Below are 14,947 nucleotides of genomic sequence, written 5' to 3'. Positions count from 1 at the left end.
CCCCAAAGCAGAGTGTTTCCACCTCCATGATTTGATGTCAAAAAACTAACTCTTGTACTCATCAGACCACATCATTCTCCGAAGCCTTCTTTGAATCATTACAGATCAATTCGGTACACACAGACTGAAGCTTGTCTTTTGCTCTTTTCATTGTGATGATTTTGGCTCACATTTAACCAAAACCCACCAATTCGCTATTTCAAAAAAAGTTAATATTCAATTAGAATATTTATTTAGAATAGTAGCTGTAATGAGTGGGATGTTGTTTGGTCCACTAGGTGGATGTAATGGGTAGTATAAAGTTGGGTGCATTGAGTGAAGAAGTGTTGGTAACTTGTATGTGATGGATGTCCCCGGTGGAATAAAGAAACCAGTTCCTGCAATCTTGAGTTCCTCTTCTTTGTATGATGCCTGAATAATACAGTAGCCTGGAAACCAAAATGTAATTCATGACACAACACATGGATCTGAATTTGTGGCCAGGTCTGAGAGGTGGGTATTAACCCATCATTGAATCTAGATTAATCCAGGTATTTTACATATGTGAGACATGTAAATAATAATCCAGGCAAACTTTTCCATTTTTATTCTATAAATTATTTGTGTCTTGCAATTTTATACATACAAATGTATTAATGTAACGATAATAGTCATGAGGTGTTACGGCGAGTGGGGTGAGCAGGAAATCTGCAGATTGTTGTCACATTATTCTTTGTTTTCTATGTAAATTAGCAGAAATCTTCAAAGTCTGGGTCGGTCTCCTCTTTCTTGCACTCATAACACAATGCAGGGATGAAACCATCAGTCAGCCCCAGTGACTATAAAGTCAAACTGTTTACATAAATATAAATCATATAAATTAAAAAATAATAGTTACAGTAGTTTAGCTGAAAAGATGGTGAAATAATTACAAACCATCATGGAGCTATCTATATACAGTTTGCACACTAATTAAACACATTGTGAGCAGACTCTTGGGTGTAATAAGTGTAATGCCTACCTCTGCCGATAGATGCATCTGAGCTGTTTGAAGATGCTGCTGACAAACTGCTACTATTCGATATGTTGTACACATCTGAAAAAGGCCAAACAATGCTCACACATAACAAAACTACAAGATAAACATAATCACAGTTCTAAAAGTAAGTTGTCAGTTAGGAAAGTGAAATCAATTACCCTAAAGTGAAATCGGGTAATTGAAATCAAAAATGTAAAAAAATATATATATGCCTAGTTATTGAAATATAAATACAAAATTCAAATATCTAGACTATGAAAATTATTACAAATATATAGTATTGTTAGTTGAACTGAGGCAAAGTCAGAACCTTACATAAGCCATATAGGCCACCTACGATCGAAACACAATCAGGGTAGAATGAGGCACTGCTAATGAACATAGCATTCAGACATGCTCTTCACATCGTAAATTGTTTATTTAAGTCGGTATAAAATTTGAATCTGCTTTCTGTTTCATACAGGGTGAGCCCTGCTTATTAAATAAATAAGTAAGTAAGTAAGTAAGTACGTAAGTAAGTAAGTAAGTAAGTAAATAAATAAATAAATATTTAACAGGCTCCTTGGGGTCCCTTTCTGCCACCCCACACTTGCTGCTAATGGACTGCTCATGAAAAGTAAGCTAGAAGTCTCAAAAGTGATGATAATTTAATAGGTCCATACAAAAACATTAAGTGAAATTGCAATATAACTGGTTGCCTCATTTCTGTTTTTGACTACGTCACCAAGTAAGTAAGAACCACCACTGAATGGAAGTGAGGAAGTACGGTATATAGTGTTGCAATTCTATACAGTGGAATAGTTATCTAAAACACTAACAAACACTTTATTGATTCAATTACTGATTGATTACATACTTCTTATCCTGAACCTCCGCAAGAAAAAGGATCGACTTGATGTTGATGGTCTTGCACTTGTGCTCTGTAATAGACAAAGTTCAAGTTAGAGTGATTTTTTTAAGAAGAAAAAGAACAAATAATATACAGTATGTCACATAAACTGTATTTACAACCATGTGGCTAGAGTTCCTCAGTCCCATCTTTCTTGCCAGTGCTACCAGGATCTACAACCAGAAAAAAGCAACGTCAAAGAACCATTTTAATATAATTTAAGTAAATGCTTGGATAATGACTTTAGACCACTCATACCTTGCTATCCAGTAAAGTTCCAAATAACAAAATAAGAAAACCCTTTAAAAAGACAGAAGATTTTCTCATTCTCTATATTAAGTAACATACTGTATATTAATATTTACACATGTGTACAATTATAATTACAGAGAAAATTGACTTTAGTACATGCAGTGAATTCAGGAATGCAAACACTATATGAATCCTACTGTCTGGTGACACCAAGGTCCCAATGCCGAATCCCCATGTTAGACCAAAGAGAGGTGTTAAAATCGCCACACATCTAGCAATAACCCAAAGGGTATGTCTCTCATCTTGCTGAACAGCAGCATTAACTCCTCTCTTACACACAACCATAATAAGCACCAGGAAGTTGATAGCTACAATTGTCAGAGCAGGAATCACAAATGCCAGGAGAGCCTTCGTTTTATTCCAGTTTAGCCAACAATTGTAATCTTGTTGAATGTATCCATTGCCTCCAGCTGTAGATGCCACAGTAATCACAGCTATGATTAACGGGACTCCATAGCCGACGGTGAAGCCTATGGCCATCATTGCTCCTCTGGTCATTCTGGAAAAGACCATAAGGGTGCGGTAGAGGAGCAAAAGTGCTGACAACAACATCCAGAAGAAAAGGGCAAGATAAAAGAAGTGCATGAAGAACGTCGCTGTACTGCAGGGACCCTCTTGTTTAACAACAGCTGCTCCAATGATGAAGCAAATGTTCACAATCAATAGAGAGACAGCAATGTTGACTATGGCGACATGGTGCATGTAGGATGTGTCATTTCGTGTCACTGATTTCCATATGATGATTTCAATTATGAGGCACAAAACTAAGCTAGCCATTGAAATGCCAACACCAATGTAAGTTATATAGTCTACGGCTAAGTCTGACATCAGGATTGAAAAAAGGGTTGTGTGATTGCATTCACATGTATATCTTTCCATATTATTCCCTAATGTGTTTAGTTGACATCCGGTCGAGTCCCATCCACCAACAACATTCAGTGTATAGTTCCAAAAGACACACTGAGGGTTTCCCAATTTGTTGCTTTTGACATCAAAAGAAATGGAGATGTTGTTAATTGTTGAAGTTGTCTCAATCAGGACTACATCTCCATTGATCCTGGATTGACTGCTGTCGTAGATCAGATTTCGAACAGGTAAGATATTGTTAAAAGCTGAGGAAACTATGATGGTGATAAAAGTTGGTGCTGCAATCTTAGGAAAACTTATTTGAGTAGTTAATTTATTCCCAAATGTTCCAGAAAAGGGAGAATTTATTATGGTTTTACTGAAAAAAGTTACATTTGTTGATATCAACAAATTGTTATACGGGAGTCTGTGTGTAAGACTCTCAATCAAATCCAGAAGTTCAGAACTGACATTCGCTGTCCTGTTGTTTTTGTTTAAAAGCCCCCACGTGTCACGTGCACCTTCCGATCCAATGACATCAGTTGTTTTTAAGAAATCCTTTCAAATGAAAGTGAAACATTCATTATTAAGTCACCAGTTAAATGTAAAACAGGTGCTTGGCAGCAAATGGTGAAGCAGATTGTGTAAACTTATATTAAGTCATACTTAGTAATGTATAATTTACCTACACATATAGAACTAAATTCAATCATTTTTGAAAAAAATACAAAAAATTTACTTACTGTCAAAATGGGTTGAGTGATGTCAATTGTTGGTGAGGTATTTGAAACGATTCTTAGTGTGTCTACAATTGTTGGTATAGTAGGTGGGGAGTAAATAATGGTTTGAATATTTAATGTGGCATTACCACTGAGGCTTGCCATAAATTGTGGGATGGCTGCTACCTGTAAATTCTACAGAGACACAAACAAAAGAAACAAATAATTAATATTCTCACAGACATATGTATGTATATATATATATATATATATATAAATAAAAATTCCATCTGCCTCAGCTTCAATTTTTAATATGTGAAAGGTGAGCAGAACACAGTTGTCCTCTATGACATCCCAGATATTTGATGAATTACACCGAGCTACTTGATAGCCAACCATTTCATCAGTACAGTTAGCTGTTTGTGTTTCTCCCAGATTTCCAGCTCCAAATACATTATCAGGCTGAATTTTAATTACTTGCCAAATAACATAGGGCATTGAGTTTGCTGTTATTTTGCATGCATACTGACCTGAGGACAGAAATAATTAAAGAATAAAATACTAGAAAACAGTCCATACATTCATTTTTTTTTTGCTTTTTATATTTGAATATAAAAGCACCCATTAGTTAGATGATAATTTCCTTTTAAACCCACTGATCATAAGGAAGACAGGGTCTATAAATGTTTTTAAAAAATATTTGAATTTATAAATTTTTCAGCCTTATATTTTTATTATTATTACATTATTGTCACATGAATTACATTATTATTAATCATATTTATATTTAAAATCATATATATACTTAAAAGTTTTGTTTTGTCACTCACCACTGTCTTTAGAGTTCACATTATTCACAGTGTGTCCGAGGTCAGTAAATACATACTTATTCGATGGCTGTAGTATATTCCCATTTATGGTCCAGGTAATGCCATTATTATTTGGTTTGCAGGTCAGTGTGAGGTTTGTCCCAGGATATATTTTACCATTACCTCCATATAGTTTATCTTTAACTGAAACAAGATAACAAATACATCTCTAAGGCTTTTTTTGCTTGAAGTCATTAACATTTATATTAGTTAGATAAAAGTGGTTTGGAAAATAATATACTATATTGCCAAATGATTGTGAACCTAGTTTGTTCACCGCCCATACTGTACATGATTTGGCTGTGCTGATCATATGACTACAAACCTTTGGCCATATAGTTTGATAAATAGGTCAGCTGGTAAAAAACTTATAGTTATAATACTTAAAAGTTATAACAACAACAACAGTAATAATAATAATAATAATAATAATAATAATAATAATAATAATAATAATAATAATAATAATAACAATAATAATAATTATTATTGTTATTATTATTATTATTATTATTATTATTATTATTATTATTATTATTATTATTATTATTATAATAACCTACCACTTTGACTGAATGGAGAATTAGTCACATTAAATCGCACTAAACTAAGTTTTTTAACAACTTCTCGGTTTAGTGATACCAGATTAATGTTTTCACTTGTTGCTTGAATAGTAAAGTCTGCAATCACACTGCCAGGTCTGGTAAAATCAGAAAACATTATCCAAATCATGACATTTTCTTAATTCATTTAATTACAATTGTATGTATGTATGTATTGTCTAATATGTAAAAATATCTTCATGCATAATAAAATTAATTAAAACGATAGATAGATAGATAGATAGATAGATAGATAGATAGATAGATAGATAGATAGATAGATAGATAGATAGATAGATAGATAGATAGATAGACAAAATAGTTTTCTATTTCTAGTTTTCAGTTTTGTTAAATAACTTGGAACACAGCTATTTTTGTTTGAAGTAATACTAATTTTTCAGGTGTGATCATGCAAAACATGTGATGAACTGTTGCAATCCTCCTTTGAGATGCTTTTCCTTTAGTTGTTTGTTTTAGGTGGTTTCTCCCTTCAGTGTCCACTTCACGAGACAAATTGCATGCTCAATTTGGCTGTCTGCTGGTTGGGCCAGTCTAAAACTTTATAACCCCCCCTCCTGATGTCTTTTGTTGTATTGGCAGTGTGGTTTGGGCCATTGCCTTGTTGCATGATAAAGTTCCTCCCAGTTCTATACTGTACCAACAGCACATCTATTCTGTTTGAGCTCCACCTTGTGATGAGCTCGTATGTTTTGGATTATGAGCAGATTATATTTTTTCTCCACACTGCAGAACCTTTGTGGCTCATCTCTTTTGTAAATACGTTTGCTTACGTCTGTCATTCACATGTTCTGATACTTTTGATTAATTGAAAAATACATGTGTTCAAACAAAAACGTACCAGGTTCTATGTTTAAAACATCTAGATGTAAATAGTAGGACATGAAAGCTGAAATTCTGATTTATCATGTCATATTGCTTTGATCTCAAACCCAAATGTCTTAATACATTTTCAAATCATACCCACTAACCATCCACTAAATATTCAATTTACAGAAAGTCATTAAGAAGGTGAAAGTCCCATAGTCACATTCCAAAACAAGTTTTTATAATTACAAATGGAGACTAAATCTAGTATGAAATGTTCAAAAAGTAGGTGTGGTGGATATGTTTCCACAAACTTTTGACCAGATAGGTTGATTGTAAGACTTAAATATACTTATGCTATATTACAATAAATATCATCACCTGAAACCAGATACTGTTGCAGAGTTAGGCTCGTAGGCACGTACATTTCTGTAAATATTATCGATCCGAGGGTAGAAATTATAAGAAAGTTATATTTAGCTTTCAGTGAATGGCACAATACTTTATTGCATATAATACCATTAAAATATTAGTAAGGGTGAATTCATGAATTATATTACATCATTTTACACTTACTAAAGACTCAATTTCTGTTTTATATTCTTGGTATTTTTCACTGCTTTGATTAGTAAGTAAAAAATCAAATGGCTCATTTATTGTCAGTGTGAAGCTTAGTAAATGAATGGCTGTGGAGAAAAAACAAAGAAGTAAAAAAAATCACAATGATTGTGGACAAAAATCATTATATTCATCAAGAACAACAAAAACACTTACAATACATTACATTAGTATTAACAAAAACAAAACAAAGAGATTATAATCATACCTTCAGATGTGATAGTTGTAGGTGTTGTGGTGGCTGTAGTTGTAATTGTGGTGGCTGTAGTTACTATAGCTGTAGCTATGTTAGCTGCTGTTGTAGCATTACTTACGGTGGGTGCCATTGTGTTATCTGTGGGTGAGGTGCTTGTTGTGGGTGTAATTGTGGTGGTTGTAGTTGTTGTAGTGTCAGATGAGGGTACAGATGAGCCATTTGTTGCCGTTGTATTTCTGCTTATTGTAGTTGTGATAGCTGCTGTTGCAGCATTACTTGCAGTGGCTGCCATTGTGTTATCAGTGTTTGTTGTGGGTGTAGTTGTGGTGGTTGTAGTTGTTTTAGTGACAGATGAGGGTACAGATGAGCCATTTGTTGCTGTTGTATTTCTGCTTATTGTAGTTTTAATAGGTGCTGTTGCAGAATTAATTGCAGTGGGTGCCATTGTGTAATCTGTGGGTATAGATGAGGTGTATGTGGTGGGTATAATTGTGGTGGTTGTAGTTGTTTTAGTGTCAGTTGAGGTTACAGATGAGCCATTTGTTGCCGTTGTATTTCTGCTCATTGTAGTTGTGATAGATGCTGTTGTGGCATTACTTGCGGTGTATGCCATTGTGTTATCTGTTTGTATAGATGAGGTGCTTGTTGGGGGTGTAATTGTGGTGGTTGTAGTTGTTGTAGTCTCAGATGAGGGTACAGATGAGCCATTTGTTGCTGTTGTATTTCTGCTTATTGTAGTGTTAATAGGTGCTGTTGCTTCATTACTTGCAGTGGGTGCCATTGTGTTATCAGTGTTTGTTGTGGGTGTAATTGTGGTGGTTGTAGTTGTTGTAGTGTCAGTTAAGGGTACAGATGAGCCATTTGTTGCCGTTCTATTGCTGCTCATTGTAGTTGTGATAGATGCTGTTGTGGCATTACTTGCAGTGGGTGCCATTGTGTTATCAGTGTTTGTTGTGGGTATAATTGTGGTGGTTGTAGTTGTAGTGTCAGTTGAGGGTACAGATGAGCCATTTGTTGCCGTTGCATCTCTGCTGATTGTAGTTGTGATAGATGATGTTGTGGCAATATTTGCAGTGGGTGCCATTGGGTTATCTGTTTGTATAGATGAGGTGTATGTTGTGGGTATAATTGTGGTGGTTGTAGTTGTTGTAAGGACAGATGAGGGTACAGGTGAGCCATTTGTTGCTGTTGTATTTCTGTTCATTGTAGTTGTGATAGATGCTGTTGTGGCATTACTTGTGCTGGGTGCCATTGTGTAATCTGTGGGTATAGATGAGATGTTTGTTGTGGGTGTAATTCTGGTAGTTATAGTTGTTGTAGTGTCAGATGAGGGTACAGAAGAGGCATGTGTTGCCGTTGTATTTCTGCTCATTGTAGTTGTGATAGCTGCTGTTGTGGCATTACTTGCAGTGGGTGCCATTGTGTTATCAGTGTTTGATGTGGGTGTAATTGTGGTGGTTGGAATTGTTGTAGTGTCAGCTGAGGGTACAGATGAACCATTTGTTGAAGTTGCATTTCTGCTGATTGTAGTTGGGATAGATGCTGTTGTGGCATTACTTGCAGTGGGTGTCATTGTGTAATCTTTGGGTATAGATGAGGTGTTTGTTGTGGGTGTAATTCTGGTGGTTGTAGTTGTTGTAGTGTCAGATGAGGGTACAGATGAGGCATGTGTTGCCGTTGTATTTTTGCTTATTGTAGTGTTGATAGATGCTGTTGTGGCATTACACCGCAGTGGGTGCCGTTGTGTAATCTGTTTGTATAGATGAGGTACTTGTGGGTGTGATTGTGGTGGTTATAGTGTCAGATGAGGGTACAGATGAGCCATTTGTTGCCGTTGTATTTCTGCTCATTGTAGTTGTGATAGCTGCTGTTGTGGCATTACTTGAAGTGTGTGCCATTGTGTTATCATTGTTTGTTGTGGGTGTAATTGTGGTGGTTGTACTTGTTGTAGTGTCAGATGAGGGTACAGATGAACCATTTGTTGCCGTTGTATTTTTGCTTATTGTAGTGTTGATAGATGCTGTTGTGGCATTACACCGCAGTGGGTGCCGTTGTGTAATCTGTTTGTATAGATGAGGTACTTGTGGGTGTGATTGTGGTGGTTATAGTGTCAGTTGAGGGTACAGATGAGCCATTTGTTGCCGTTGTATTTCTGCTCATTGTAGTTGTGATAGCTGCTGTTGCAGCATTACTTGCGGTGGGTGCCATTGTGTTATCAGTGTTTGTTGTGGGTATAATTGTGGTGGTTGTAGTTGTTTTAATGTGAGTTGAGGGTACAAATGAGCCACTTGTTGCCGTTGTATTGCTGCTCATTGTAGTTGTGATAGATGCTGTTGTGGCATTACTTGCGGTGGCTGCCATTGTGTTATCAGTGTTTGTTGTGGGTGTAATTGTGGTGGTTGTGGTTGTTGTAGTGTCAGATGAGGGTACAGATGAACCATTTGTTGCCGTTGTATTTTTGCTTATTGTAGTGTTGATAGATGCTGTTGTGGCATTACTTGCAATGGGTGCCATTGTGTAATCTGTTAGTATAGATGAGGTACTTGTTGTGGGTGTGATTGTGGTGGTTATAGTGTCAGTTGAGGGTACAGATGAGCCATTTGTTGCCGTTGTATTTCTGCTCATTGTAGTTGTGATAGCTGCTGTTGCAGCATTACTTGCGGTGGGTGCCATTGTGTTATCAGTGTTTGCTGTGGGTATAATTGTGGTGGTTGTAGTTGTTATAGTGTCAGATGAGGGTACAGATGAGCCTTTTGTTGCCGTTGTATTTCTGTTCATTGTAGTTGCGATAGATGCTGTTGTGGCATTACTTGCAGTGGGTGCCATTGGGTTATCTGTTTGTATAGATGAGGTTCTTGTTGTGGGTGTAATTGTGGTGGTTGTACTTGTTGTAGTGTCAGATGAGGGTACAGATGAACCATTTGTTGCCGTTGTATTTCTGCTCATTGTAGTTGTGATAGCTGCTGTTGCAGCATTACTTGCGGTTGGTGCCATTGTGTTATCAGTGTTTGTTGTGGGTATAATTGTGTTGGTTGTAGTTGTTTTAATGTGAGTTGAGGGTACAGATGAGCCACTTGTTGCCATTGTATTGCTGCTCATTGTAGTTGTTATAGATGCTGTTGTGGCATTACTTGCGGTGGCTGCCATTGTGTTATCTGTTTGTATAGATGAGGTGCTTGTTGTGGGTGTAATTGTGGTGGTTGTAGATATTGTAGTGTCAGTTGAGGGTACAGATGAGCCATTTGTTGCCGTTGTATTTCTGCTCATGGTAGTTGTGATAGATGCTGTTGTGGCATTACTTGCAGTGGGTGCCATTGGGTTATCTGTTTGTATAGATGAGGTTCTTGTTGTGGGTGTAATTGTGGCGGTTGTAGTTGTTGTAGTGTCAGATGAGGGTACAGATGAGCCATTTGTTGCTTTTGTATTTCTGCTCATTGTAGTTGTGATAGCTGCTGTTGCAGCATTACTTGTGGTGGCTGCCATTGTGTTATCAGTATTTGTTGTGGGTGTAATTGTGGTGGTTGTAGTTGTTGTAATGTCAGTTGAGGGTACAGATGAGCCATTTGTTGCTGTTGTATTTCTGCTCATTGTAGTTGTGATAGCTGCTGTTGCTTCATTACTTGCAGTGGGTGCCATTGTGTTATCAGTGTTTATTGTGGGTATAATTGTGGTGGTTGTAGTTGTTTTAGTGTCAGATGAGGGTACAGATGAGCCATTTGTTGCCATTGTATTTCTGCTCATTGTAGTGTTGATAGATGCTGTTTTGTCATTACTTGTGATGGGTGCCATTGTGTAATCTGTTTGTATAGATGAGGTGCTTGTTGTGGGTGTGATTGTGGTGGTTATAGTGTCAGATGAGGGTACAGATGAGCCATTTGTTGCCGTTGTATGTCTGCTCATTGTAGTTGTGATAGATGCTGTTGTGGCATTACTTGCAGTGGGTGCCATTGGGTTATCTGTTTGTATAGATGAGGTGCTTGTTGTGGGTGTAATTGTGGTGGTTGTAGTTGGTGTAGTGTCAGATGAGGGTTCAGATGAGCCATTTGTTGCCGTTGTATTTCTGCTCATTGTAGTTGTGATTGGTGCTGTTTAAGCATTACTTGCGGTGGGTGCCATTGTGTTATCAGTGTTTGTTGTGGGTATAATTGTGGTGGTTGTAGTTGTTTTAATGTCAGTTGAGGGTACAGATGAACCATTTGTTGCCGTTGTATTTCTGCTTATTATAGTGTTGATAACTGCTGTTGCAGCATTACTTGCGGTGTGTGCCATTGTGTTATCAGTGTTTGTTGTGGGTGTGATTGCGGTGGTTATAGTGTCAGATGAGGGTACAGATGAGCCACTTGTTGCCGTTCTATTGCTGCTCATCGTAGTTGTGATAGATGCTGTTGTGGCATTACTTGCAGTGGGTGCCATTGGGTTATCTGTTTGTATAGATGAGGTGCTTGTTGTGGGTGTAATTGTGGTGGTTGTAGTTGGTGTAGTGTCAGATGAGGGTTCAGATGAGCCATTTGTTGCCGTTGTATTTCTGCTCATTGTAGTTGTGATTGGTGCTGTTTCAGCATTACTTGCGGTGGGTGCCATTGTGTTATCAGTGTTTGTTGTGGGTATAATTGTGGTGATTGTAGTTGTTTTAATGTCAGTTGAGGGTACAGATGAACCATTTGTTGCCGTTGTATTTCTGCTTATTATAGTGTTGATAGATGCTGTTGTGGCATTACTTGCAGTGGGTGCCATTGTGTAATCTGTTTGTATAGATGAGGTTCTTGTTGTGGGTATAACTGTGGTGGTTGTAGTTGTTGTAGTGTCAGATGAGGGTACAGATGAGCCATTTGTTGCTGTTGTATTTCTGCTCATTGTAGTTGTGATAGCTGCTGTTGTGGCATCACTTGCAGTGGGTGCCTTTGTGTTATCAGTGTTTGTTGTGGGTATAACTGTGGTGGTTGTAGTTGTTGTAGTGTCAGTTGAGGGTACAGATGAGCCATTTGCTGCTGTTGTATTTCTGCTCATTGTAGTTGTGATAGCTGCTGTTGTGGCATCACTTGCAGTGGATGCCATTGTGTTATCAGTGTTTGTTGTGGGAATAATTGTGGTGGTTGTAGTTGTTGTATTGTCAGTTGAGGGTACAGATGAGCCATTTGTTGCCGTTGCATCTCTGCTGATTGTAGTTGTTATAAGTGCTGTTGCTTCATTACTTGCAGTGGGTGCCATTGTGTTATCAATGTTTGTTGTGGGTATAATTGTGGGTGGTGGTTGTAGTTGTTGTAGTGTCAGTTGAGGGTACAGATGAGCCATTTGTTGCTGTTGTATTTCTGCTCATTGTAGTTGTGATAGCTGCCGTTGCTTCATTACTTGCAGTGGGTGCCATTGTGTTATCAGTGTTTATTGTGGGTATAATTGTGGTGGTTGTAGTTGTTGTAGTGTCAGATAAGGGTACAGATGAGCCATTTGTTGCCATTGTATTTCTGCTCATTGTAGTGTTGATAGATGCTGTTTTGTCATTACTTGTGATGGGTGCCATTGTGTTATCAGAGTTTGTTGTGGGTATAATTGTGGTGGTTGTAGTTGTTGTAGTGTCAGATGAGGGTACAGATGAACCATTTGTTGCCATTGTATTTCTGCTTATTGAAGTGTTGATAGATGCTGTTTTTGCATTACTTGCAGTGGGTGCCATTGTGTAATCTGTTTGTATAGATGAGGTGCTTGTTGTGGGTGTGATTGTGGTGGTTATAGTGTCAGATGAGGGTACAGATGAGCCATTTGTTGCCGTTGTATTTCTGCTCATTGTAGTTGTGATAGCTGCTGTTGCAGCATTACTTGCGGTGTGTGCCATTGTGTTATCAGTGTTTGTTGTGGGTGTGATTGTGGTGGTTATAGTGTCAGTTGAGGGTACAGATGAGCCACTTGTTACCGTTCTATTGCTGCTTATCGTAGTTGTGATAGATGCTGTTGTGGCATTACTTGCAGTGGGTGCCATTGTGTTATCAGTGTTTGTTGTGGGTGTGATTGCGGTGGTTATAGTGTCAGATGAGGGTACAGATGAGCCACTTGTTGCCGTTCTATTGCTGCTCATCGTAGTTGTGATAGATGCTGTTGTGGCATTACTTGCAGTGGGTGCCATTGGGTTATCTGTTTGTATAGATGAGGTGCTTGTTGTGGGTGTAATTGTGGTGGTTGTAGTTGGTGTAGTGTCAGATGAGGGTTCAGATGAGCCATTTGTTGCCGTTGTATTTCTGCTCATTGTAGTTGTGATTGGTGCTGTTTCAGCATTACTTGCGGTGGGTGCCATTGTGTTATCAGTGTTTGTTGTGGGTATAATTGTGGTGGTTGTAGTTGTTTTAATGTCAGTTGAGGGTACAGATGAACCATTTGTTGCCGTTGTATTTCTGCTTATTATAGTGTTGATAGATGCTGTTGTGGCATTACTTGCAGTGGGTGCCATTGTGTAATCTGTTTGTATAGATGAGGTGCTTGTTGTGGGTATAACTGTGGTGGTTGTAGTTGTTGTAGTGTCAGATGATTGTACAGATGAGCCATTTGTTGCTGTTGTATTTCTGCTCATTGTAGTTGTGATAGCTGCTGTTGTGGCATTACTTGCAGTGGGTGCCTTTGTGTTATCACTGTTTGTTGTGGGTATAACTGTGGTGGTTGTAGTTGTTGTAGTGTCAGTTGAGGGTACAGATGAGCCATTTGTTGCCGTTGTATTTCTGCTCATTGTAGTTGTGATAGCTGCTGTTGTGGCATCACTTGCAGTGGGTGCCATTGTGTTATCAGTGTTTGTTGTGGGAATAATTGTGGTGGTTTTAGTTGTTGTATTGTCAGATGAGGGTACAGATGAGCCATTTGTTGCTGTTGTATTTCTGCTCATTGTAGTTGTGATAGATGCTGTTGCGGCATTACTTGTGGTGGATGCCATCTTGTTATCTGTGGGTATAGATGAGTGGCTTGTTGTGGGTGTAATTGTGGTGGTTGTCTGTGCTGGTTGTCACTACAGCAGGTGTCATTGGGATATATGTATCTGTGCTGGTTGTCATTACAGCAGATGTTGTTGGGTTATATGTGTCTGTGTCGCTGGTCATTACAGCAGGTGTCACTGTGGTATATGTATCTGCATTGGTTGTTATTAGAGAAGGTGTCATTGGGGTATGCATGTCTGTGCTGCTTGTCATTAGGGCTGGTGTCTTTGTGGTAGTAGATATGTCTGTGCTGCTTGTCATTAGGGCTGGTGTCTTTGTGGTAGTAGATATGTCTGTGTCACTTGTCATCAGAGCAGGTGTCATTTTGGTATATGTGTCTGTGCTGGTTGTCATTAGAGCAGGTGTCATAGGGGTATACATGTCCGTGTCAGTTGTCATTCGAGCAGGTGTTGTTGGGGTATAGGTATCTGTGTCAGTTGTCATTAGAGCAGGTGTTGTTAGGGTATCTGTATCTGTACTTGTTGTGATTAAAGCAGGGTCAGTTGCGGAATACATATCTGTGTTTGTTGTCATTAAAACAGGTGTCATTGTGGTATATGTGTCTGTGCTGGTTGTCATTAGAGCAGGTGTCATTGAGGAATATGTGTCTGTGCTGGTTGTCATTAGACCAGGTGTCATTTGGGTATACGTGCTTGTGTCGGTTGTCATTTGAGCAGTTGTCGTTGGGGTATATGTAAATGTGTCAGTTGTCATTTGAGCAGGTGTTGTTAGGGTATATGTATCTGTACTGGTTGTGATTAAAGCAGGTTCAGTTGGGGAATACATATCTGTGTTTTTTGTCATTAAAGCAGGTGTCATTGGGGTATATGTGTCTGTGCTGGTTGTCACTAGAGCAGGTGTCATTGGGATATATGTATCTGTGCTGGTTGTCATTACAGCAGATGATGTTGGGTTATATGTGTCTGTGTCGCTGGTTATTACAGCAGGTGTTACTGTGGTATATGTATCTGCATTGGTTGTTATTAGAGAAGGTGTCATTGGGGTATGCATGTCTGTGCTGCTTGTCATTAGGGCTGGTGTCTTTGTGGTAGTAGATATGTCTGTGCTGTTTGTCATTAGGGCTGGTGTCTTTGTGGTAG

At 38.2% G+C, this 14,947-nt stretch overlaps 4 protein-coding genes across 6 annotated transcripts in view; all 4 read right to left on the bottom strand.

The window, feature by feature from the left end:
• Nucleotides 1-571: 571 nt before the first annotated feature.
• LOC113660900 lies at nucleotides 572-4,017 on the bottom strand. 2 transcript variants are annotated; one of them, XR_007138883.1, is made up of 6 exons: nucleotides 3,809-4,017; nucleotides 2,166-3,623; nucleotides 2,030-2,080; nucleotides 1,875-1,938; nucleotides 1,001-1,075; nucleotides 572-831 (listed from the first exon to the last, which is right to left on the bottom strand). XR_007138883.1 is itself a non-coding variant. In XM_047805218.1 (5 exons), the coding sequence occupies exons 1-5, from the start codon at nucleotides 2,232-2,234 to the stop codon at nucleotides 827-829; spliced, it is 264 nt and encodes an 87-aa protein (XP_047661174.1). In that variant the 5' UTR covers nucleotides 2,235-2,270; the 3' UTR covers nucleotides 572-826. The 2 variants fall into 2 exon arrangements, 1 of the variants encoding a protein (XP_047661174.1); XM_047805218.1 differs by lacking the exon at nucleotides 3,809-4,017 and having other exon boundaries at nucleotides 2,166-2,270.
• Nucleotides 4,018-6,403: 2,386 nt separating this feature from the next.
• Nucleotides 6,404-10,985, bottom strand: LOC113660908 (mucin-5AC-like). Of its 2 annotated transcripts, none has more exons than XR_007138882.1 (2): nucleotides 6,907-10,985; nucleotides 6,404-6,766 (listed from the first exon to the last, which is right to left on the bottom strand). XR_007138882.1 is itself a non-coding variant. In XM_027174777.2 (2 exons), the coding sequence occupies exons 1-2, from the start codon at nucleotides 8,465-8,467 to the stop codon at nucleotides 6,642-6,644; spliced, it is 1,686 nt and encodes a 561-aa protein (XP_027030578.2). In that variant the 5' UTR covers nucleotides 8,468-8,910; the 3' UTR covers nucleotides 6,404-6,641. The 2 variants fall into 2 exon arrangements, 1 of the variants encoding a protein (XP_027030578.2); XM_027174777.2 differs by having other exon boundaries at nucleotides 6,907-8,910.
• Nucleotides 10,986-12,090: 1,105 nt separating this feature from the next.
• On the bottom strand, nucleotides 12,091-13,807 carry LOC113660909 (mucin-2-like). The gene has a single exon (XM_027174779.2). It carries the CDS (start codon nucleotides 13,805-13,807, stop codon nucleotides 12,110-12,112), a length of 1,698 nt encoding a protein of 565 aa, XP_027030580.2. The 3' UTR covers nucleotides 12,091-12,109.
• A 4-nt stretch (nucleotides 13,808-13,811) lies between these two features.
• The window catches only part of LOC113660907 (uncharacterized protein PB18E9.04c-like), a 3,849-nt gene continuing 2,713 nt past the window's right edge, over nucleotides 13,812-14,947 (bottom strand). The window contains exon 2 of the mRNA XM_027174776.2: nucleotides 13,812-14,947. This exon is cut by the window's right edge and continues 2,130 nt beyond it. Within this exon, the coding sequence (XP_027030577.2) occupies nucleotides 13,812-14,947 (1,136 nt within the window).

This window comes from Tachysurus fulvidraco, chromosome 20, assembly GCF_022655615.1.
Source record: "Tachysurus fulvidraco isolate hzauxx_2018 chromosome 20, HZAU_PFXX_2.0, whole genome shotgun sequence".
Taxonomy (NCBI): domain Eukaryota; kingdom Metazoa; phylum Chordata; class Actinopteri; order Siluriformes; family Bagridae; genus Tachysurus; species Tachysurus fulvidraco.
Note: the sequence above shows the minus strand (reverse complement) of the source record. Positions and strands in the feature narration are given on the sequence as shown.

Bases quoted from the DNA above. Each gene is read 5' to 3' on its own strand.
- LOC113660900 (XM_047805218.1), bottom strand. From the start codon at position 2,234: ATGAGAAAATCTTCTGTCTTTTTAAAGGGTTTTCTTATTTTGTTATTT. The intron at 1,939-2,029 runs GTTGTAAATACA...TGTCTATTACAG, and splicing joins TGAGGAACTCTAGCCACATG to AGCACAAGTGCAAGACCATC. The intron at 1,076-1,874 runs GTATGTAATCAA...GGCCTTTTTCAG, and splicing joins GCGGAGGTTCAGGATAAGAA to ATGTGTACAACATATCGAAT.
- LOC113660908 (XM_027174777.2), bottom strand. From the start codon at position 8,467: ATGACACCCACTGCAAGTAATGCCACAACAGCATCTATCCCAACTACA. The intron at 6,767-6,906 runs GTATGATTATAA...TTTTCTCCACAG, and splicing joins TACAACTATCACATCTGAAG to CCATTCATTTACTAAGCTTC.
- LOC113660909 (XM_027174779.2), bottom strand. From the start codon at position 13,807: ATGGCATCCACCACAAGTAATGCCGCAACAGCATCTATCACAACTACA.